Genomic DNA, 26,508 nt, shown 5'->3' on the forward strand with positions numbered 1-26,508 from the left:
AAGAGTGCCAAACGGATGGTATGTGGCGTACGCATATGTGTGCAAATATGTGTGTTAGTAATGCTGTTCATTGGCATAATCTCTCTGATCAATTATTAATAAGAGCCCAATTATCTACATCCTGCCTTTCCCAGCCTCCTCTTACAGTAACTCGGGGTGTGTAAGTGAGATAGTCTGGTATGCTGCCTGCTCATTAAATATGCAGGCCTCATATAGATTAGTTAAGAGCGGAATACAAATCAGCTTCAAGTTAGTTTCAGTGAAGGAGTGGAGAATCAAAAGCCATGTGAATTAGGATGAGAGGAAATCGGGGTTTTCTGTGTGTTTATGTAATCTATCTTCCAATCTTTGATCTCTGACTAATCTTTGGTTTAATAATTGATCCTGGTGCTTTCAAGATGTGGCACACAAGTTCGTTGGCATTACAAATATATGTGTGTGTGTGTGTGTGTGTGTGTGTGTGTGTGTGTGTGTGTGTGTGTGTGTGTGTGTGTGTGGTGGGGTGGGGTGGGGGGAGCTCTGCTTTCCTGCACTTTTGTGATTAGTCATATATTAGTCTCGAAATTGTCTCTTAAAGAGACAGATCACCCAAAAATATAAATTCTGACAGTTCACCCAAAAATGTATTAATAAATCCACCCATGTGTCATTCCAAATCTCTATGGAACTGATGTTTGGCTTATGTCTCTTTTCTCAGATACAATGAAAGTGGATAGGGACTACAGCTGTCCACTCCAAAAAAGTGATGAATCTTACATTTTGTTAATTCGACTTGTGCACTACATTTTCTACCTGCCTTTTCAAGTCATAAAATGGACTCATGTTTTGAGTCATATGGGCCAGTTTTATGCAGATTTTATTTTCATTTTGTAGACAGTCCCTATTCACTTTCACTGTTTGTACAAAGCAGCATGGATATATATGTTTCACGAAAGAGTAAGTTATTTAAATTCGATATGACAATACCATTCAAAAGTTTGGGACCAGTATGAATTTTTCCAGCAAAAATGCATTCAATTGATAAAAAGTGAACATATAACATCAAATAAATATATATATATATATATATATATATATATATATATATATATATATATATATATATATATATATATACACATTTCTATTAAATCAAAGAATCTTTGGAAAAAAAGTCACAAAAATATATATTAAAGGTCCCGTTCTTCGCGTGTTTTTGAAGCTTCGCGTGCAATATAACATGAGTTCATGTTTCGCGTGTAAAAAAACAGTATTTTTCACACAATTGACTTATCTGCACAGCGCTGTTTTCTCAGTCCTAAAAACGGCCTGATGATTTCCTTGTTCTATGAAGTCCCTCCTTCAGAAATACGTAACGATTTCTGATTGGGCCAGCGCTTCCCGTGTTGTGATTGGACAGCAGCTTAGCGCACTTTGCCTGGAAAGGTCCCGCCTCTTACCATAACGGGAGATGCAAGCGCCGAATGCGCGCTCTTCTCCACGTGGGAGAGCAACAAGACCACGCCCCCTATTTAGCGTGTTCTTGTGTGCGGAGGGTTAGTCAACAAACGGTTCTAGTGACGTCATTTCTGAAGGAAGTTCAGGGCTGTAGTCCAAACCGGCCGTTCGCTGTAGGCTTTGAAAGGGAACTTCTGTGAAATAAAATATCTCGCTTGGCATTGAACTCTGAGCTTTATAATTTTACAGGTATTATTTATGCTCTAACAGCAACATTACACACTAACTAAAGTCTGAAAGATGGAATCGCGAAGATCAGGACCTTTAATATTTTCAACACCGATTAGAATAAGAAATGTTTCTTGAACATTAACTCATCTTAGAATGATTTCTGGAGGATCATGTGACTGTGAAGACTGGAGGAATGATGCTAAACATTCAGCTTTGATCGCAGGAATAAACAAAATTTTACAATATATTAAAATGCAATACGTATATATTAAATTGTAATAATATTTCACAATATTGCTGTTTTTTCTGTATTTTTCATCAAATAAATGCAGCCTTGCTGATCAGAAGAGATTTTTTTTTTCATAAACATTAAAAAAGCATGTGTCAATGATGACAAAATGTACATTTTGGGTTGAAAATTACCCATAAAACATGAAGAAGCTTGATTTTCAGTTGCATGCATTAAATCATCCATTGTAATCTGAGCAGTGTACTTACAAATAGTGATTAGATAAAGGCTGTCGAGACATTGTGAGTGCATTTAGTGGGACATCATACTTCATTCAGGAACATTTTTCCAGGCCGTAACCTAGCAACCTGAACGAAGTATACAGATCCCCAAAACCTTCAAAAGTGTATTTCCAACAAAAACACACAACAGCAGACGCACACATGCACAAATCCATGCAATCCTGATGTACTAAATCAATCAGTTTATTTAAAGCAAATTTAAATGAAGCCAATTAACACTTTATCAAGATGTATATGGTGTGTGTGTATGTGTGTGAGTGTGAGAGTGTGTAGAAGGTGTTATCTCTCAATGTCTGTTAGACACTTGTGTAAGCTTGTGAGTGAGACACAAGCGTAGGAGGCACAATTACTGTCTGGGTAGAGCAGCTTGCTTGTGTGTGTGTGTGTGTGTGTGTGTGTGTGTGTGTGTGTGTGTGTGTGCGTACGACAGAAAAGGAAATTCACAGATTCAGTCGTATCAAAATATCCCTGTGGCTCTAAAGGAGGGTGTTAAGAAAGTGATGACAGGGAGCAGACTTTACTATCTTCTGAACACCACCTCAGCTCTGGAGAAAACCACACAACATCCCTGCTGCCGAACGCACCGAAACAACGTACCGACCACAGGCGCCAGTGAAACTCCAAACCACAGAACGCAATTACACAATGTCACAATTACATAACACTTCCTACAGATCACTCAAAACTCAGTGACTAACAACTTCAAGATTAGAGATGTCCGATACATATTTTAGTCTTTTATTCATTCTCTATGTACGACTTTTGTTTTTCACCAAATACAATCATAAATTAGACTTAAAAAATTCTCTTTTTTTTTTATCAGGGACCATTTTTTGGGGGGGATTTCCACCTGGATTTGGCCTACCCAAATTAAAAAGGTTCCCATACTCACATACAGTGGTCTAAGTTCAAAATTGTTCTGTCATTTTACAGGTTGAAACCCATTGAAGTTACATAAAACTGCTAAAAGTGATAAACATGTAAGTAAATGTTGTCTAAGCTGTATGGGTCTGTACAGGGTCCGCAGATGTGGTTAAGACTTATATACACTACCATTCAAAAGATTGGGATCAGTACAGAAACTCACTAACACTGCAATTATTTGACCAAAAATACAGTAATATTGTGAAATATTATTATTATTAAATATTGATATCTTAATACATTTTAAAATGTAGCATATTCCCGCGATCAACGCTGAATTTCTAGCATCATTGTGTCACATGATCCTTTAGAAATCATTCTAATATGATGATCTGATGTTTAAGAAACATTTCTTATGCAGAAAACCGTTGTACTGCTTCATATTTTTGATAAACGTCCAAATGAACAGCATTAAAAAAAATGTTAACATTTCCTATGAAGTCAATGCTTATAATGATTTATAGCTCCATTTATACTGTAGTTTATTAGTAACTATTCTATAAATGTATATTTATAAAGACTCATTAACACCTATACTGCATTATAAGAACCGTCATAGTTAAATTTGTATTATTTTTATAATCACTTATAAGTCATGCATTTGCTTTTTCAATGTGCATGATCCATTACACACTGATTTATAAGTTAGTCGTACGGTTCCATGTATGCATAAAGATGCAGCCTGCATTGCTATAATGTTATTATAGTTGCAAAGACATTTTAGTAATTCAGTTATTTCTGTCAAATAAGTGAATATGTTTTTAATAGACATTTTGTGTTCTTATAAGTGATAATACAGTTACTGACCTCTATAAATGTATCCTTGATGGCTTTTATTGAAAACATAGGATACAGTTTTCCTGAAGCAAATATTAAAGGGGGGATGAAATGCTGTTTCATGCATAATGATCTTTTTACACTGTTAAAGACTTGGAATCCCATACTAAACATAGACAAAGTTTCAAAAGTTAAGGTGGACGTTTGATGGGAGTATTTCTTTGTCAAAAGAAACTTCCGGTTAGTCATAAGTTTCGGCAAGTTTTTTGAGATCATGCGTCCCCTTTGACGTTAATGGGGGCGGAATTTCCTTGTATGGGCCTTACGGACAATTCTACCGGAAGAGCGTGAGAGAGAGAGAGGGAGAGAGCGAAAGCAACAGGCTACGCCCATCAAAGCGCTGGCTTGTAGGATGCTAAACAGGTGATGTGCACATAACAATGTCACCAAAAAAGTGCGTTTTTGGTTGCCAGACCAAGACAGTCCTGCACAGATTCCCCAAAACCCCCGCGTTAAGGCAACAGTGGATGTAATTTGCTTTTCCGGATCAGCAACTGAGTTGCGCGAATGTTTATATCTGTTCGCTGCATTTCGGTGCCGACTGTTTCATAAACAAGGCCCAGCTCGACACAGGATTTTCCGATCGCCTAATGCTGAAGGATGGAGCAGTCCCAACGTTAGAACCGCAGGCTGTGAGTAAGAGTGCTTCAAATGTCTATGCTCATCAAGTAGCCCAAACATGATCACGTATAGCTAATTGATCAATGGAGCATGCGATGTGTAGTGCGTGTACATTTGTTTAGCTGGCCACTATATGTGTAACTTTATGTTTGTGTATTGTAAAAGCACTCCAAACAACAATACACAAAGAGTGGGGAAATATGTTGAACTAAATAAGCGCGCTTCTTCATTCAAATGCGCTACTATTCCATGTCTTTCTATGTAAACACTGCCTGCCGTGCAAAACCAGTCCGCTTACTAACGTTACAATTGTCTACACAAACCACGCGTAAACACACACACACACGTGCACAACTGCACTTCTCAAATGTACACCTTCAAAGACAAAAATACGACGATATAATTCAAGTATAAATATGTAAATAACACAAGCCGCTAAGCATATTATATAGTTAGTGTATAACTTGTACCACATCCAGACGTCCTACGGCTGCTGCTCCTGTTCAACTGCAGCCTCTGGGTCTGATTCCGGATCATAGATGTATGGCTGTATCTGATTAAAAGCCATATTTTTATTTTGAATAAAGTTTTTTTTCCCGCTGTTAGGGATGACACAGCTTTACGACGCACTCGACTCAACACAATAGCAGCAGCGCACACACATCATTATTTAGCTCCGCTCACACGACACGCCCCCACCCGCTCGGCTTTTTTCGGAAAGACTCGGAACAGCGCATCTTTCTTATATAATTATAAAAAAAATAAAGACTTTTCGGAGATATGCAGGATGCAATGCTCCTCTATAGGTACTCAAGATTGACATGACACTGACTGAAACTGAGTGTTTCACCCCCCCTTTAAGAAATCATGCTCATTATACATTTTAAGTTTCTGTAAATGTAACATATATTCACATATTTCTGTAAATGTAACTAATGAACAATAATTAATGTAATCAAATAATGTACACTGTATACTGTATAACACTGCGACATCATTTTTTTAAAGTTTATTTTCAAACGGCTATACCAGGAGATATAGATTTTAACCAATCAAAATTCTTAAATAACATTCTTGACCTCTAATGGAAACATTAACAACAACTATACCGTCTGAAAATAAAAGTCATATTTTAATAATGCAAATGCTTAACACTGAGCAGTCATCAGACAACCAATGTGCACAATTATGTAACTTATATTTAACTATAGGCGAGCATACCCTATATTGCCCAAAGTTTTGGGATATAAAGTTTTACATGCACATTCATAATCCGTAGGGTTTAATATGGAGTTGGTCCACCCTTTGCAGAAATAACAGCTTTTACTCTTCTGTTAATGCTTTTCCTAATGTGTAGGAGTGTGTTTATGGGAATTTTTGACCATTCTTCTAAAAGTGCATTTGTGAGCTCAGGCACTGATGTTGGATGAGAAGGCCTGTCTCACAGTCTCTGCTCTAATTCATCCCAAAGATGACCTATTGGGTTGAGCTTAGGACTCTGTGCAGGCCAGTCAAGTTTCTCCAGAACAAACTTGCTCATTTATGGACCTTCCTTTGTGCACTGGGCGCAGTCATGTTGGAACAGGAAGAGGCCATCCCTAAACTGTTCCCGCAAATATAGGAGCATGAAATTGTTCAAAATGTATTGGTATGCTGACACATTAAGTGTTCCTTTCACTGGAACTAAGGGGCCAAGCCCAAACCCCTGAAAAACAGCCCCCACCATAATCCCCTCTCCACCAAACTTTACACTTTGCAAAATGCAGACAGGAAAGTACCGTTCTCCTGGCAACTGCAAAACCCAGACTCGTCCATTGGATTGCCAGACAGAGAAGCGTGATTCGTCACTCCAGAGAACATGTCTCAACTGCTCCAGAGTCCAGTGGTGGTGTGCTTTAAGGCTTGGATGCAGCTGCTCGGCCATGGAAAGCCATTCCATGAAGCTCTCTACGCACTGATCTTGAGCTATTCTGAAGGCCACAATAAGTCTGGAGGTCTGTAGCTATTGACTCTGAATGTTGGCGACTTCTGCACACTGTGCGCCTTGCCATGTGCTGACCCCGCTCTGTGATATTACATGGCCGACCACTTCATGGCTGAGTTGATGTTGTTCCCAATTGCTTCCAATTTGTTATAATAACACCAATCGTTTACCGTAGGATATTTAGCAGTGAGGAAATTTAATGAATGGACAGGTGGCAACCTATCACAGTACCACGCTTGAATTCACTGCGCACCTGAGAGCGACCCATTCTTTCACAGAAAGTGCCTAGGTGCTTGATTGTATATACTGCACAGGTGCAGTTATTGGAACACGTGAATTCAAGTATTTGTCCAAATCCTTTTGGCAATATAGTGTAATTTGCATGCTTGTGACATCAGGAACACAACTTCTGACTGACTTGTTTTTACAGTTCTGAGGAGGAGCTTTAGGCATTAAAATATCACTACGATTAACGGCAAATAGCAAGAACAAAATCCAGTGTTTCACGATATGTCCACTTTAAATGATTCATAAAAGGCCAAGAGGAACAAGAAAAAATGTTAAAAGAAAACCTCTGACTGCAGCAACACATCACTGGTTCTGAGCAAATGAGACTATCTTCTGTGCAATGGAAGACAGGCAGCTATTTCTGAACTTCATAAAGGTCTCAGATTCTCTGTAATATGAAGAAAATCACTTACAGCAGAGAACAAATTGAAGAAAGGAAAGAAACTCGGCAAGGTGAACTCGGTTTTGAGGGGGAGGGGGGGGCATCTACTCTAAAAATCAACTTTGATGATTTAATATAGCGGCAACATGGCTATTATGGTTTATTCAGAATGGAGAAACAAAGAATTAGAACATTTTACATCTGGATAGTAGAAATAGACTGGAATTAGGCCTTACTGGAACATGCTTAAGTTGTTTTCTGGTTGATTTAATAACGGTTTGTAGGTGTAGTGACCCACAATTTCTGAAAAGTGGAATCAGACTGGAAGACTTATATTCTCAGGGGATCACGGAGCATTCATGCACAATAAGCACTGCGTTTCACATTGTACGGACAAAGGCGAAACATGAGCCATGCTACCTAAGCACCATTCCAGGCGTCTTTGTAAAAACTGAAAATGTCTATTTAATGCGCATTCTCATTTGTACTGTTTGCCAAACGTTGCTACAACGTTTCCTAATGGCAGTCAGAACAGATGTTTTTGCACATGGAATCCATTTACTTTACGCTATCAGATGCCTCATGCGCTTGAGCACTGTTTTTAGAGCACGCAAATGCGCGCGTTGCATAAGCAGGCCGTGTGTTCAGTGCTTCTTCAGCTGAGAAATCTCAGAAACTCCTACGCACACTTTGCAACAGAGACAGAAAAAGAAAAGACGGACAGAATGAAAAGAAAGAGAGACACGGAAGGACAAAACACAGAAAAAAAATCCTTTATTGAGTCTGTCATTTCGGTGTGCTCATCCAGTTCCCTCTGTTATTGTGCACCTATATTTAGGAGCAGAAGCCTTGCGGGGGTTATAGGGAGCACGAGGCAGTTTCATCCAATCACATCAGGTTACACGACCCTAACAGTGAACCTTTGCGCGAGACAGACGGGGGAATCGGAGTGAAACCAGCTGGGACAGGTGTATGAAGATGTCCTGTGTAACATTTTACGCGGCTGACAGAGTAATTTCAGCGTTTGATTGGATGTGACGTGACATGAACTTGACCGCGCAGTTTGACTGGCGGATACGGGGGCTGCGTTTCAAAAGCTTGCGAGCGGTTGAACTAGAGCATCATAAGTGGGATTGAACATTCAATTTGAACATTGAATGCATCTATTTCCCAAAACTGCTGTCTTGGAAGCTCAGAACATTTGAACTACACTTAAAGGGATAGTTAACTTTAAAATGAAAATTCTGTCATCCTTTACTCACCCTCAAGAAAATGTCTTTCTTCAGCTGAACACAAGGGAAGATTTTTTGAAGAATGTCAGTAACCAAACAGTTAACTGGAGCCATTGACTTCCATAGTATTTTTTTTCCTACTATGGAAGTCAATTTTCATTTTAAAGTGAACTATCCCTTTAAAGAGGACCCTTTTACCAAGTGTTTTTTTTTTTTTTTTTTTTTTTTTTTTTTGGACCTCTACTAGAATCGGTTTTCAGTCTTGAATGGTCAAACACAGAATTTCTCACATGTTAGGAATTATTATGAAGACGTTATTTAAATGAGGAATGTTGTCAAGTGTTCATTCCCAAAAGAAAACTCAAGACTACAATGGAGGCGTTTCAGAAACAGACTTCACTGATATAGAGAATAACTCCCTTTGGAGAGACTTTGTGCTTTGTTACTTTGAAGATCTTTTTCATGCTCAAACAGCAACATTACACACTGCGGGAAGTTGAAAAATGAAAAAAACCTTCACACGAGATTCATTAGCTCTGCTTGACTGATAAGTATCCATAGTAAGTGCATTACTGTACATTTTAAGTGGATATATTTACAAAATGAGAATGATTTGCAATTACAATTCTTCCTGAAATCAACAGTGTGTCATACTCCGAAGACCTTAAGGTTGCTGCAAGCGTTTTTTTTTTTAATGAAATGGCACTGAAAGAAAAAAAATGCCTGACAGATATCACTGAATTAGGTGTCCTGAAATATCACACCTGTCCCTGTGACAGCCCTGGGCTCTGTAAAGTGACAAAAAAATGTAATGTGTCATTGTGAGCCATGGCCAGATTCTTTGTCTAGCCAATAGGAAGACTATAAGGAACTACTTCTCACATGACAGCCCATATATGGAAAGCGGAAAGACGAGAGAGACATTTTGTCCTGTGAAAATTCTATTTAGCTACTGAGGACAATCAGTACTGTTACTGAGGACAATTTTGACAAAACTGAGATTTGAGCTTGAGCTGTCTTTTGCACTGCACTTATGGAAAAGTGGCGCATCTAAATGAGTAGTTTTGGAATTTAGGACGTTTCACCACATTCAGAGTTCAGATAAAAGCAATGGCAGGGATTTTCACCAGATGACTTAAAGCTCTATTTGTGAGGAATTAATCAATCAAACATGATTTTGGTATTTTGATGAGAGAGAGCATCTGCATGGAAATAAGATTAAGTATAAAAAGCTGACTTTTAAATGTGAACCAAATACTTTTAGGGATAATTCGGGTGTTCACAATTTGGTATATGCTTTCCAAAACAAGTCAAACCTCATTCAGTAATACTACAATAAATTACAATAAAAAACATTTAATTACAGCAGTCTTATTAACATTTATGTCTAAGCAGATCTGAGGCATTGAAAAATAGGATCATGTGCTACACGCGTACACAAGAGACAGATGCGGTTCATGCTGAAACTGCTTTTATTTTAATAAATTGCAGCCTTCAAAAATTAATTTCTTTTGTAGGCTGTGTTTTTTTTTTTTTTGCCTGATGTAGACTTGCATAGCCAGACCTTCAGACTGACAGCAGAAGGTCTGGATTCCATCGCAGCTTTTATTTGCCAAGGATCGCTCAGAGGCCGTCTGGCTGACATGTAAAGCCACCAATCACAGTTTGTTTTGTCCCGGGTCCTGTTTAGGGTCATGAAAATGTAAAGTTGATGTCCCTACAATAACAGACCAGGTGCCAGGCTTGGCATCAATGGTGAGCTTGGGGGGGCTGCCAGGATGGTCTCATGCAGCCCCAACGTGATGATCTGAATTTAATCACAATACTGTATTCAATGCAATTACATCAGAAGTAAAAATGTTTAAAAACATTACAAACTCACTTAAATTTTTCAAGGGAAAATTAAAGAAATTACACAAAGGTGGGCCATTTAAGACCACAGCATATAAGTCACCCAGAAATCAGATGATGACTTTTGAAACTCCCAAAGTATTTCCCATTTTGTGTGTCTTGTGCATCAGACCACATAACCTTGCATGCAGTCCGTGGGTGTGACGTCTTAGGCTGATAATAAGTTTTCAAGTGGTTAACAACAAACATATTTAGTGATCTGGGACGTCACTCACTACTCTCCTCTCATCATTAATTACACAAAAATAATTAAATGAGCACAATTCAGTAGAAATATCTGACACAATGGGTCCGTTTACATGCATGTTCTTAAGCCGATTATGCCCAATAAGTCGTCAATGAACATGGTCATGTAAACGCGGTAACCTGTTTTCTTTTATCGGAGTAATGTCATAAATGGCGTAAGAATAAACCGGTCGGAACAGGTCGTTTTTTGCCTCTTACCTCGATTTTGCGCTGCATGTAAACGCATTAACCTGCTTTCTGTCGGCTTATTGAAGTGCTCATGTGTGATAGGGGACAAAAACGCAAATTTAGAGCAGATTTAAACGCATCCAGACAGAGCGAGCTAGCGTTTGCATGAAATAAGGACATATAAACGCAGACTCGTTTAAGACACAGAAAATTGTAAAGATGTGTTATTCTCATCACAAGTAGAAGAGGTTCAGTCAAAACGCTCGATAACTGCATAAGGGATAATATGAGCCGTAAATCTCCCGCTGACACAGTGCACACTTTATTTAACATCACAACTGACGTAACATTTGAAAAACTCAGAGTCAGATATACGGACATTATTATTTTTGACGGCACTACAAGGAAATAACCCGGTTTATAAATGGTCATGTAAACGCAGTTTAATTACGTTGTCATTTTACTGGTTTGCATGCAAACGGGGAAAACTGGTTATTTCAATAAGCTGATTTTTTGGAGTTATCAGCTTACTGGCGTGCATGTAAACGCACCCAATGATGAAATGACGTTTCACTCATAGTTACTGCAGGCACAAAACAAAAGAATAGGAAGAATCTAGACTGGGTAAACCCAGCCCTGCTTCTGTAACAAATTTGCGGGGACCAATCACAAACCGGCTTATCCACCTGCCGTGCTATTGGCGGGTTTAACACAACAATGAAAAAGATGAAAGGATTGTGTGTCTGATTGGTTGAAGTACTATCCAATTGCCTACAGAGTCATTTGAATTATGCCTGTTGATCACACCTCTTGTGCAGTAGAAAATACAGAGCAGACTCCCCGGACCAATGTTCAACCTTAAAAGATTGAGCATCTGATGATAGCCAGACAAGGAATAATCATCAGCAACACTTGAAATGGCTCAGCAATTTGCAGCAGAGCAAGAACTGAACACAATCAAATATTACTGTCACTGATGCTGGATCTGGTGAAGAAGCTGTCAGCGATCAGAATATTGATTTTGAAGATGTTGAAAAATGATCGTTTTGAGAATATGTTTGAGATGGTGAATATGAGCCAGATGTTGAATGTACTGTTAAATGAGCTCTGATGAGGACAGTGATGATGGGATAAAACATCTGCTCAAACTGAACCCTTACAAGCTCAAAAAGATAACAAAATATGCTTTAATTTATTCTTCTTTATTGTTACTGTAATATCAGGAGAGTTTTAGATCCAATCGTGTTAGATATAGAGCCGGGTTGCTAAAGACCCAAAAATGTAATAATGATTGGAAAACATTCAAGCATTTAAGGGTTAAAACAATAATAATGCATTTGATTAGAGCTGGTTAGATCCATCAAAAATCTATTGGATCATGGAAAACAGCTGTTTCATACTAAAAAGGGTTAGGAGGGGAGGGGCTGAAACAAGAAGAGGACTTGGTGATGTCATTTGAAAAGGAAAGTCATTTCAGCACAATTTTCATTGATGAATCATGCATGGGAACCAGCATTGAGGAATCTAACGGATTCATGCGATTACGAGTTGTGAATAACGAAGACTATTCCCTTAATTACACACCTGTACTCAAGTACAACATCAGCAGTCTAATAAGTAAAGGATCCAGGAGTCTAAGCGCAAGCCGAGGCTCTTTCAGCAGTGCACAAAGCACTTAACCCCAGGATGCTCTGCAGGGACCGTCAGTGCAATTAGTGCACTGTAAGTCCCCATAGATGAAAAGCGTCTGCTCAGCGGTGGCTGTAATGAGCATGGTCTTTTTTCACACTTTGTGTTTGACATTTGTGATGCAGCCTTGAAACGCTGTTTGTGCTGCGCAAACAATAGAAGCTTCCAAGCTCAAATGAGAATGCACAGAGAGAGTCTTGGCTGTAAGTGCACAGAAAATCCTTCGGCTACTGTGCGTGTTTGTCAGAACATGCCTTATCGTTCCAGGCCGAGTCTCCTTATGTGTACGTGTTCGGGAAAATTGCTTTCTAAGTCGTGATTGCATGTACAAAGACACGTGTGAAGTGTTTCCTTTCAATTTGTGCGTGTGTGCGTGTGCTCTTTAAGCTGTAATTGCGTCTGTAGAGTTGCGCTCCATCCCCGGGTGATTTATGGCTGATGCCAGCACAGAGCTAACAAGGGCAATAAATTCCCCCACTTGCTAGTGCTACTGCAATATGTGTGTGTGTGTGTGTGTGTGTGTACGCGCACACATTTACAAACATTCAATTATGTCATGCGGCGTACAACATGCAAACTGCCTTTTTGTGTTCTTGCACTTCTCGCAGAGTCTCTGTTGTGTCCTCATTCTTTCCATCAAATCTAAACAGACACACAACAGCTGTATGCAAACAGTCGGATAGACTCCTCATTGTAGTAGTGACAGATGAGGGACACGGAGTACATGGCCTTTGACACTGGTTCTTCACCCTTTGACCCCTTTGAGTGTCTACCCTCGGCCAGTTTGTGCGCAAGCATGCAATTGGATAAAACTTGTACTTTTAAGTGCATATATGAGAGGGAGAAACAGTGGAAGAGCAAAAGGTGAATAGAAAAACAAAGATGTACGTGTTGATCATTTACGGTTGCAACCATCGAAACAGGCTATCGAGGATCCTTTAAATGTAAATGTTTGACGCTGAACCGTCAAGTATTGCCTTACGCGGCTTGTAAAAACTGCAGTACCAAACAGAATTGGAAAACTAGAAAAAAATAGCAACAAACAGTATTTCAAACTGGTTTTAAATCCATCTTGTCAAAAAATGAATTGAAAAATGGGCAAGTGTAAGGATTTGAGCGAATTTGACAAGGTACAAATTGTGATGGCTAGACAACTGGGTCAGAGCATCTCCAAAACTGCAGCTCTTGTGGGGTGTTCCCGGTTTGCAGTGGTCAGTATCTATCAAAAGTGGTCCAAGGAAGGAACAGTGGAGAACCAGCGACAGGGTCATGTGCGGCTAAGGCTCAATAATGCATGCGAGAAGGCTGGTCCGTGTGGTTCGATCAAACAGACAAGCTACTGTAGCTCAAACTGCTCAAGAAGTTAATGCTGGTTCTGAGAGAAAGGTGTCAGAATACATAGTGTATCGTAGTTTGTTGTGTATGGGCCGCACAGACCAGTCAGGGTGCCCATTGCTTTCCTAGGGATCACATGGCACCAGGATGCACTATGGGAAGAAGGCAAGCTGACGTAGGCAGTGTGATGCTTTGGGCAATGTTCTGCTGGGAAACCTTGGGTCCTGCCATCCATGAGGATGTTACTTTGACACGTAGCACCTACATAATCATTGTAGCAGATGGTATTCCCTGGTGGCTGTGGCCTCTTTCAGCAGGATAATGTGTCCTGCCACAAAGCAAAAATGGTTCAGGAATGGTTTGAGGAGCACCACAAGTTCGAGGTGTTGACTTGGCTTCCAAACTCCCCAGATCTCAATCCAATCGAGCATCTGTGGGATGTGCTGAACAAACAAGTTGGAGCCCCCACCTCACATCTTACAAGACTTAAAGGGTCTTTTGCTGATATCTTGATGCCAAATATCACAGCACACCTTCAGGAGTCTAGAGGAGTCCATGCCTTGACGGGTCAGGGCCGTTTTGGCAGCAGAAGCGTGGACCAACACAATATTAGGTCATAATGTTATGCCTGATCGGTATATATGTGTGTGTGTGTGTGTGTGTGTGTGTGTGTGTGTGTGTGTGTGTGTGTGTGAGCCTGTTTATGTGGTTTATGAGGACACAAATTTGTATAACTACATGGGTATTACACTGGTATTACACTATAAATGTGGTTAATGACGACATATCAAATGTCCTCATAATTCAAATGGCCTTAAAAACAGACTAAATGATGTTTTCTAGAGAAAGTAAAAATGCTGAATGTTTCCTGTGATGGGTAGGTTTAGGGGCAGGGACAGTGTAAGGGGATAGAAAATACAGTTTGTACGGTATAAAAACCATTACGCCTATGGAGAGTCCCTGTAAACCACATAGACCAACATGTGTGTGTGTGTGTGTGTGTGTGTGTGTGTGTGTGTGTGTGTGTGTGTGTGTGTGTGTGTGTGTGTGTGTGTAAATGCATAATTCAAAGCACTACAATGCATCACTTTTTTAATAATATTAATTCCTATAAGGATTTTATTACTACTAACAATATACTATTAATGTCACACCTCAAACAAGCTATATAGTTGATATAGCACACGCACGCACGCACGCACACACAGTAAATTTATACATAATAATCTCATACCTCATTGCAGATTCTGCACTGAAAAATGCTGGTCTCAGAGTTCTTTAGAGGACCTGCTTCATTAATTAAAGTGCATGAAATATTACTGCACAAAATAATAAAGAAAATATATGTGATATTAAATATTCAGAACCTTTAGAAAAAATATAAATATACATCTGCTAGCAACTGCTGGAATACTCAGTGCTGCTAAATCAAAACAAACATAAATTTGTTGAGTTTTTTTTTTTTTTTTTGTACCTCAAAACAAGCCTTACGCCTCAAAATCACAACTTAAAATGACACCTGAAAAATCTACAGCCTTTAAAAAAAAAAAAATAAATAAATAAAAATCACGCCTCGAGGCAGGTGTGATATCCTCAAAGGCTCAAAGTCGACTCTTGACAGACACTGATCCCCCTGCTGCCAGGACACAAATCTCACAAAACCACGTTTTTAAACCACTCTTACCACAGAACTAAAGTAGAGAGCTGGAGATACTTTGCTTTGTAGCTGTCAGTGAGTTGTAGCAGGGTTTGAAAAGTAGAAGGTGACTGTTCTGCACCATTGTGTGTGAATCATGCCCTTTAAAGGCCATGGTGAACCCTCTCTTTCAGTCTTAAAAGAAATGAACAGAGATTCATGGCTTTCCCTCCATTTTCTTTTTCCCTCATTCCAAGGAGAGGTGAAAGACCACAGGAGATCTGAGGGTCGTTTTGAAACCTCCAGATCATTTTCAGGCAGCTTGCGGATGAGTAGACACACAAACACGCACACCATTCTGGCCTCTGAACCATAAATTCTTTCATCAGAATTTGTTCTTTCTTTCTCTGTTTCTCAGAAGTCTCATCGACCTCATCTGCACATACACTTTTTTTTTTTTTAACTATTAAGTCCTAAACACACACACACACACACTTATCAAACCCCTGCTGGAAAGATCTTGCTCAGGCTGAAACATTGTAGCTGGTTTCTCGCTGGTTATTAGCTGGTGCAATCTTGGGCCAGTAACATACCAGTTTAATGCGGTTAAGCAAGCTGGCTTTTGGAACATGGTGGCTGATAAACCAGCTTGCACTAGCTAATGACCAGCTTGGATCTATTAGAAAAAAAGCTTTCAAAACACTTACAGTATTTCATCCCACGCACACTTTTTCACACCTTATTGTACCTTTGCCACCCTGCAGGCTGATGGATATCATATACACACATACACTATTCACTTATATCACTATTCACCCTGCCTTGTGGATTCTTTGTCTCCTAGACTTAAAAAAGAAACATAAATAAAAAATCTGTTCAACAATGGTGATTGCCTGTGCAAAACTAGTTAGAGTGTGACTGAATGTTGGTATTGACAATTTTTTGTTGTTGTTCTCAAATTTATCCATAAAAAATCCCTAGCCATAAGTATGAGTAATATTGATGCTTGCCTTAAGAAGCAACACTAATAAAACAACAGATACTATCGGTTTAGCTGACTGAAAATGCACTGTCTAGGGGAAAGAGAGAATGAAAGAATGAGAGAAAAGGAGAGAAGGGAAAAATTGAAGGTTAAAGCTAAGTGTCTGGGTCAGACAGAATGACATGACAACTGCAATAAATGTATATAAAAGAGCTCTGTGTGGTAATTCAGTACACTCGACAGAGGCATAACACATAAATCAACCTCTCTCTCTCTCTCTCTCTCTCTCTCTCTCTCTCTCTCTCTCTCTCTCTCTCTCTCTCTCTCTCTCTCTCTCTCTCACACACACACACATTTCAACACATATTTCTTTATGCAGAAATCATTATTCGCCGACACACACACATACATTTCCCCACGTTGTCTAACATAAAAACCGGACAAAAACAAATGATACTATCAAAAGAGTGCACATGAACGGAATGCAGTGTATGAAACATTAACCACAACACTATCAACATTTCCATCAAACTTCAATTGTTCTCCCTCCATCTAAACTGTCAAAACTCGACCTAAATAAAATGTAGGCCAATGCAGTGTTTAACTGGCCTGAGGTGACAGACAAACTACTGACGCCTGTTCACTCTTCATTTGCGTCCCAGGAATTCAGCGTGAGTGGCATATATCTCAGTTTTTTTTTTTTTTTTTTTTCATATTAGCATCACCATACAGGTTCAATCTACAATATACAAACCCAATAACAAAAAAGTTGTGACACTGTACCAATAGTGAATCAAAAAATCTTATAAACTTATATTTTGTTCACAATGGAATCTAAATAACATGTTGAAACAACAAATGTTAAAAGTGACCATGCCAAATAGTGGCTCATTTTGGATTTCACAAGAGCTACACATTCCAAAATATTTGGGACAGGTAGCAATAAGAGGATGGAAAAATAAATGTACATATAAGGAACAGCTGGAGGACCAATTTGCAACTTATTAGGTCAATCGGCAACATGATTGGGTATAAAAAGAGCCTCTCACTGGTAGTGTCTCTCAGAAGTCAAGATGGGCAGAGGATCACAATTCCCCCAATGATGCGGGGCGAAAAATAGTGGAACAATATCAGAAAGGAGTTTCTTTTTGTGAAGATTTTAAAGTTATCATCATCTACAGTGCATAATATAATTAATTCAGTATGAATCATTCAGAGAATCTGGAACAATCTCTGTGCGTAAGGGTCAAGGCTGGAAAACCATACTGGATGCCCGTGATCTTTGGGCCCTTAGACTGCACTGCACATATAGGAATGCTACTGTACTGAAAATCACAACATGGGCTCAGGAATACTTCCAGAAAACATTGTAGGTGAACACAATCTATAGTGCTATTCGCCGTTGCCGGCTAAAACTCTATAGTTAAAAAAAGAAGCCATATCTAAACATGTTCCAGAAGTGCAGGCGTTTTCTCTGGGCCAAGGCTCATTTAAAATGGACTGTGGCAAAGTGGAAAACTGTTCTGTGGTCAGATGAATCCAAATTTGAAGTTCTTTTTGGAAAACTGGGATGCCATGTCATCCAGACTAAGGAGCACAAGGACAACCCAAAATGTTATCAGCGTTCAGTTCAGAAGCCTGCATTTCTGATGGTATGGGGTTGCATGAGAGCGTGAGGCATGGGCAGCTTACACATCTGGAAAGGCACCATCAATGCTGAAAAGTATATCTAAGTTCTGGAACAACATATGCTTCCATCCAGACATCGTCTCTTTTAGGGAAGACCTTGCATTTTCCAACATGACAATGCCAGACCCCATACTGCATCAATTACAACATTATGGCTGCGTAGAGGAAGGATCTGGGCACTAAAAATGGCCAGCCTGCAGTTCAGATCTTTGACCCATAGAAAACTTTTTATGAATCATAAAGCGGAAGATGCAACAAAGAAGACCTAAGACAGTTGAGCAACTAGAAGCCTGTATTAGATAAGAATGGGACAACATTCCTGTTCCTAAACTTGAGCAACTTGTCTCCTTAGTCCCTAGTCTTTTGCAGACTGTTATAAAAAGAAGAGGGGATGCCACACAGTGGTAAACATGGCCTTGTCCCAACTTTTTTGAGATGTGTTGATGCCATGATATTTAAAATCAACTTATTTCTCCCTTAAAATTATACATTTTCTCAGTTTAAACATTTTATATGTCATCTATGTTGTATTCTGAATAACATATGAAATTTTATTTCATAAAAATTGAATACAATTAAACATAAAAAATATAATCAAAACATACCCGTTTCTTCGTCAATAGTGAATCTTCCAAGACCACTGCCATCGCGTATGGAATACTGCACCTCGCCGTCCCTCCCTGTGTCGTCGTCCCGTGCAGAGACCTGCAGCACAGAAGTCCCAATCCGAACGCTTTCTTTTACTGATCCATTCATAGCGAAATTTGAGAAATATGGTGGATACAGGTTTTCATTGACATCCACAACCTCCAGTTCAACAAAGCTAACTGACAGGAGCGAAACAGGTCGGCCTTTGTCCTTCGCTCGAACTGTTAGGTTGAAGAACTGTTGGGTTTCGTAATCCAGCTCCTTGGTAAGGCGAATGGCACCACTAGTTTTGTCGACCTCAAAACGGCCATCATAGTCATTACCGAGTGAGTATCGCACCTGCCCTCCAAGTCCCAGGTCAGGGTCTTGGGTGTCCAACCAGGCAATGACAGTTCCCACTGGGAGGTCTTCTAGTGCACGGGCACTGACGACACTTGGGATAAAGGCAGGTGGACAATCATTAACATCCTTGAGTGAGATCTTAAGTGTTGTTACAGAAAACTGTTGGGCTGCTCGCTCTGCTCGATCTCGTGCTTCAACTTTTAATACGAAGAATGGAACTAACTCCCGGTCCAGCTGACCTGCAACATACACAATCCCACTAGAGCTGTTAATGCCAAACTGTGATGTGCTGGTGAGTAGAGAATACTGGATCTCGCCATTGAGACCTTGATCTTTGTCAGTAGCTTCCACTTGAATGACTTCGGTACCAATAGGGGTGTTTTCTGGAATGCGGGCCTGGTAGCCACTATCTTGAAGAAACTGTGGAGCATTGTCATTTGCATCTGCTATGTAAACTGTAAGAAGCCGCCAGGTGGACTTTTGCGGTTGGCCTAAATCGTACAGTGTGATGTTAAGAAGGTAACGGTCAGTCCTCTCACGGTCAAGAGGAAGGAAGATGCTTATTATACCATTCAGAACTCCAATAGTAAAACAACTGTCTGTGTTGCCATCAGCTATGGCATATAAGATTTGTCCATTGAACCCCGTGTCTCCATCATAGGCTTTTACCTGAAACACACTCATGCCAACTTCTACATCCTCACGCACAGTGATGTCAGTTGGGAAGGATTTGTCAAATTGAGGTGATTGACGGTTTACAGAGAACAGGTCGATAAAGCCTTCTTCTATTTTGGGTTTACTGCTAGCTTTGGATTTCTTTAGAAGTTTCTCAGCTAGTCGTTGGGCTACTCTTGTTTCAGTACAACTAAAGCTCTTGGGCGGGGTCTTCCCTTGCACCACTGATATGTTTACAAACATAGGATCAGAGAAGTGTTCCCCATCTGTGGCAGTAATTTTTAGACTGAATGAATTTTTGGGTGCCACAGTGTTGAGTGAGTGGTGTAAGGTCATGACGCCGGAATCAGGATTTAAGTCAAAGAACCCTCGCTCATTCCCTGAGAGGATCTTGTATTTGACTAGCTCTAGCTCATCAATGTCTATTGCAGACATTGTGGCAATGACCTCACCTACCGGAAGGTCTCGAGAGATTACACCAACACAGGCCACTTTCTCAAATAGGGGTTTGTTATCATTAACATTCTCTAGGTGCACAGTGACGTTGACTTCACTTTCACGCCTATATGGGGAACCCCAGTCAGACGCACGAATCACAAAACTAAAGCTCTCTAGAGATGATTCAAAGTCCAGCTCCAGTGTTGTCGTGACTGCTCCGGTGAACTGCTGCACACTGAAAGGTAATGGTGTCAAGCTAGCCATGCTGTATGTAATATACCCGTTTTCCCCATGGTCAGCATCAGAAGCAGTCACCACAACAACCGTAGTGCCTACGGCAACACTCTCATTGACAAATACCTCATAAGACTGTTGAGCAAATAAAGGAGCATTATCATTGGCATCCTCAAGAATGACTCTAACCTTGACCCTAAGGTCACTGTCTACTTCTAAGACCTCTAGCTCAAATACTTCCTGTTGGAGTTGGGTAAGCCAACGTGCTGTGCTGATGACACCTGTCATGGTGTTGATACTGAAGAACCCTGAATCAGCAGATGGGGTCAGGATGTACTCAGCATCATCTGGCTCTGGCTGAAGTTTCACAGCCTCCACAACAGTTCCAGGAGGGGCAACTTCACTCAAGAGAACCTCATATTCATCCTTTTGAAATTTGACTTCCATCGGGGCTGGTCGAGACAGTCGTAAGTGCACCATGTGCACAGTAGAGAATTTCTGAGGTGTTCCACGGTCCCGTGCCTGCAAGCTGATGTTTAGTCCAAATGGATATCGATCCCAGTCGAACTGCTCTGTTGCACGAAGGACAAACTCATTAGATCCTGTCTGACTAAGTTCCTCATCCATTTCTTCACTTGGCATCTCTGTCCTTTCAATACTGAAGAGCTCAAGAAGGTCCCCAGCCACAATGCTCACTGTCTCAATTTCTCCATTTGCGCCTTCGTCAAGATCCTCTACGGTGACCACAGCTAAGACAGGGGACTTCTCAGTCCATACAGGTGATAATGTAACAATGCTCAGTGTGGGCACATGCTCATTAATCCGTTCTACATGAACAAACAGTTTGGCTGTACTGCTTACACCGTTATTCCCATAGAGCTTCATGCCCCGGTCCACAGCCTGGATCTCAAGATCATAGCGGCTTTGAGTGTCAATATCCAGCTTCCCACTTAGAGAAACAACTCCGCTTGTCGGGTGCACAGCGAACAGCTCCATTCGCTCCTTGAAAAAGTAATAGAACTCTCCATTCGATCCTATGTCTGCATCCGTGGCAGTGACCTGAGCAATGCTGGTGCGTAGGGGTGTGCTTTCTGCAATGGTAACCGAATATGTGGTAGGGGAAAATAGTGGTCGAAGGTCATTCATATCCAACACCTGCACACTAACTTTAGTCCAGGCCTCTAGTGTATCCCCCTTAATGGAAGCTTTCACTGTCAACAAGTAGTTGTCCTGAACTTCACGGTTCAAGATGGCAGCATTGCCCCCTTTAGTTCGTATCCGCAGGAAGCAGAAATCCCCCAGAGTGTATTCCTCTGCCTTAAAAAATCCTTCCTCATCCCCAGAGGTGATGCGGTACCTCACCTCCCAGGAGTGATGCTGGAGAGGGACACCCATGCGCACCTTGCTGGCGGCGTAGGTACGGGCGGCTGAGTTCTCGTAGACCGACGCATGGTACAGTGGTTGAGTAAACTGTAGACGGGACCTTTCACCTTGGCAGTGGCCTGGAGGCAGAGAGAAGAACAGCCAGAGGGCCAATTGTAGGAGAATGGCCCATATGCCTGCCCAAAGGGCCATGCTCACTGCCATTCCATCACCAAACCCATCCTGGAGACAGAGAGAAAAAAAAAAAAAGGCATTAGGCAGAGCAGATGACATGCTAATACACAACCTGACCTTTCATATCTAAAGCGCAGAGGTCACTAGGTATCAGTCAAAAAGATAAAACACATGTAAAGGAAGTTGTGTAACGTAGAAAGGCTGGTGCAACCGCAAGCCAAATGACATCACTACCCAGGTCTGAAAATGGACACTGACACACAATTACATACTATAGAAAAACCAGGAGGATGCAATTCAGGAAAATTCACTTTTTCTACATACACACACACACACACACACACACACACACACACACACACACACACACACACACACACACACACACACACACACACGAAAAGGAAGAAAAAAACACCAGGAGAATGCAAGTCAGGAACAAAATAATTATAGAGAACGAAAAATCAAAAATACAACTCGTGACACACACACACACACATTCATTATATGACATGGTTTTAAAAAAGCTCCTGAGAAAGGACAAAATGTTGTGGATTCAGCAATATACTGGTTATGATAAAGTGCTGCTGGAGAGGAAGTCTGTGTGTGGGTTTACTTAGCTACACTTATCTAACAAAATAATCCCAAGAAGTTAGCTGAATTTGAAAGCCTTTGGGGAACTAAATTTAAAAGAAATCCAATAAAGATTTTTTTTTTTAATTCAAAAAATTCTATATTTTTTAATAGTTATAATTAGTTTAATACAATACCAAAACAATAGCAGTCTAAGGTATGTTAGCATAAGGAGTTTTTTCATGCATGTGTGTGTGTGTGTGTGTGTGTGTGTGTGTGTGTGTGTGTGTGTGTGTGTGTGTGTGTGTGTGTGTGTGTGTGTGTGTGTGTGTGTGTGTGTGTGTGTGTGTGGGGGGGGGGGGTATGGTAAATAAACTCTTGCTTTAGACACTGTTTGTTTTCTGTTAGGACGTGTTCCAGTCTACAAAAGTGCAACACTGACCTTACCATGCACACACATAGTGTCCAACTTTTGCCCACATAAGAACACACATACAAAATATACACACAAAGAATGGAGTTGCTGTGGTCAGCCCACACATGACTCAGCACACACACACACACACACACACACATACACACACACACATACACACACACACAATTCCACCTCTAATGATATCCTACAGCACACTCACCAACTCAGTCCCAGAAATTGGAAAAGACACACATACACACACTCACAAACACACACACGGAGCCCTCAAAATGCAGAGATCAGCTTATTTTATTTCTCTCTGTTTCTCTCTGTGTCACACTCTTTTTCTCTCTCTTTGTGTCCACATACACTGACAGACAAGCTGTCAGATTAAAACCAGCAGCCATTTTAGAGCAGTCAAGGTTCAGTACGCAAACAGCATCTTGTCTCTCCTAAAGCCTTGTTTAGACTGACCAAATATCAGGCTCAGCTGTCCGGAGACTTTACACAACACAACAAAAATGCATATCATAATCCCAACACAAACACTGCAGTGGATACTGTACAGTGTACACTTACACACTATCAAAAGTACATGGCAAAAAAACATTTTTTTAAAAGTTTTTTTTAAAGTAATTTTTTCATATTTTGTTTATTTTTCTGAACATTCAGTTTTGGTTATTGTTATGTTAAGATGTCCTGTCTGACTACTGTACAGCAACTCAAATTTAGGTTATATTTGATCATATTTTACTCAACATTTCTATTAGAAACTAAAAAACAAAACAAAACATATATAGGTTAAATGTCAACATTACTTTAAATATTAATTGAACAATTAGAATTGAAATACTCTATTGACATTAATTAGTTAACTTCATTATAAGCCTTCAATAAATTTCAAACATTGAAAACAATGTTGCATTGAACATGATTTCATATAGCACTGATACATTTTTTATAAAATGTTAATAACATTATTAGAACTTCCATTAACAATATGCAAGAAATTTTTATTTATTTTTAGCAGTAGCACTCATAACTGTGATTGTGATTGTGATGACAATATGAACCCGAGAACTTTACTCAAACAATAATGACATCATTAGAATTTCTACATTCTAATCAATCAATATTTAAAAATAACAACTTTTATGCAAAATTTGCCAAAAGTTTAGAATGTTTCTAGGTGGGACAAGAACAAAAACACTGCCAACTCTTCTATCAGTACAGGATATTGATCACCCTGGCTCTCACAGTGGTACATAGTATGCGCGCATACACACACACACACACACACACACACACACACACACACACACACACACACACACACACACACACACACACACACACACACACACACACACACACACACACACACACACACACAGACACATACACAACATTAACTACGAAGAACACCACACATTATCAATAAAAGGCCATTATCCACATAAGCACAACACATTATCAATACATAAAGCCATTATGAAAAGCCATTGTCAATACAATTGCACAGTAAAATAACTACATGACACATATTTCACAAAGTCACGCAAACATAAGCAGAACATATGTACTGCGAGCCACACTTTGCTAAATGCAGTGTGGAATCATTAAATGAACTTGGGATCCATGTATGGCTCATTCATGTAAAACAAAGACATAAGCCTACTATAAAGTAAAACTGCACTGGAAAGGCCAAGCTTCGTGCTTTCTTTTCTAATGGTAAATGTTTATAAGCGTGTTTATCTGCTGATATTTTGTTATCAGTAAACTGCATTACCATCCATTCACTGACAGCTCTGCGTTTAAGAAAAGCCGCAGTGCTCCACTGCATCTGAATGTGTGTGCGTTACGTGACGACCAATCCAATATTCCGAGAAACAGAGAGGAAGTGATGTAGAACAAAGCTCATTTCCATAACAGAGAGAATTTAAAATGACAAGTATGTGTGTGTGTGTGTGTGTGTGTGTGTGTGTGTGTGTGTGTGTGTGTGTGTGTGTGTGTGTGTGTGTGTGTGTGTGTGTGTGTGTGTGTGTGTGTGTGTGTGTGTGTGATGTTCTGATATATCTGATGTTCTCTATAGACAGCGGCATGATCCTTTCACTTCAGTTATGCTTTTAAGAAAACCCGGACTGACACACTCCTTCTGAATGCCTGTGTGTGTATTAGTGCTGTCACAATACCAACATTTCAGTGGTTGATCCCCATGCCAGAAAAATGTTATCATGTTTGACCAATTAGAAATTTCAAAGTATCAAAGCACGATCACTTTCATTTGCGTCCTCACGAAGTTTGTCAATTAATCGCATTTAAAGGCTTGCCAGTTTGAACATTAAAATGATTTTACACTATTCAAGAACAACAATATGGCAAACATATCCGTTCAGTGCACGTGAGCTTTTTTCTGTGACATAGAGAGCCGAGTTGTGTGTTGTGGTAGGACATTAGAAAAACGTATCCCACCTTTAATAGTTGCACATATTTACAGTACGAACCTTATCAGTGAACTTTGAGAAGAAAAAAAGAGAGCAAAATAATTGCTTGTTAATCGTAATCAAGGTAAAATGTTCAATTAATCGTTATTTTGATTTTAGGTCAAATCGTCCCAGTCCTCGACGGCACAAAATGTAAACCGAACGCTCTGAGTGGGATTCGAACCAGGGTCTCCAGTGTGAGAGGTGAGCGCTAACAAGGGTGCTAAAGACCGCAGGCGCTAGCGTCAGCCGCTAATGCGCCTCTTGAGGCCAGAGGAGAGAGTTATCCACAAACAGTCATCCCCCCTAAACCTCACTCCCATCTAGGTCATGTCACCAAATGTAACCGGTCCTATTCGACCACCTCCAAGCAGGATTCTAACCAGGGTCTTTAGCATTGGTAACAAGGAGGCTAAATATTACAACCTCTAATGTCAGCTGCTAGTGCACCTCTTGAGGCCAGGGGAGTGAGGTATACACAAACAGCTCTTACTGGCCTAAGTACAATACACTCATCCCCCCTAAACCTCACTCCCATCCGGGTCACGGCACCAAATCTAAGCAGTGACATTGAACTGAATGTAAAAAGTATATAGTGGTATCAATAGCCAGTTAGCAAACCATAACAGCATTTAGAAATTTTGAATAAACTACATAAATTACAATAACAAAACCTATTTGCTTAACTATAACAAGACATCAGCAAAATGCATGCCCACCTCTAGGGGTCCAAGAACACAGGATAAAGGGTATGCTTTGCATGGAGTACTTATTACTTTCTAAAACCGTGCGTTAAAGGGCTTAGTCAGTCAGTGACTTCATCCACAGTTTTTTTCTGCATGAAGATAGGGACTCCGGTTTCAGACAGGCCTGCGAGGCACAATAACGCCGCATTTAATGATCTAGAACAAATTCAAGTGAGCTTTAGACATAATCAAGTGAATGTTTTATGACTATAATGCTTGTTTCTCAGTGGAAATGGAATCTGAAAAACAAAACAAATGGACATGTATAAAT

General features: G+C 40.1%; 1 protein-coding gene across 5 annotated transcripts in view; it reads right to left on the reverse strand.

Annotated features, from left to right (window-relative positions):
- fat3a (FAT atypical cadherin 3a) overlaps window positions 1-26,508 on the reverse strand; it is a 211,446-nt gene that overhangs the window by 102,579 nt on the left and 82,359 nt on the right. For all 5 annotated transcript variants that reach the window (XM_067450195.1, XM_067450198.1, XM_067450196.1 and 2 more), the window contains one exon: window positions 18,729-22,065. In XM_067450195.1, coding sequence (XP_067306296.1) covers window positions 18,729-22,047 — 3,319 coding nt within the window. In that variant the 5' untranslated portion in view covers window positions 22,048-22,065. The remainder of the gene's footprint in view (window positions 1-18,728; window positions 22,066-26,508) is intronic.

The sequence above is a fragment of the Pseudorasbora parva genome, chromosome 8, assembly GCF_024679245.1.
Source record: "Pseudorasbora parva isolate DD20220531a chromosome 8, ASM2467924v1, whole genome shotgun sequence".
NCBI classification, from domain to species: Eukaryota; Metazoa; Chordata; class Actinopteri; order Cypriniformes; family Gobionidae; genus Pseudorasbora; species Pseudorasbora parva.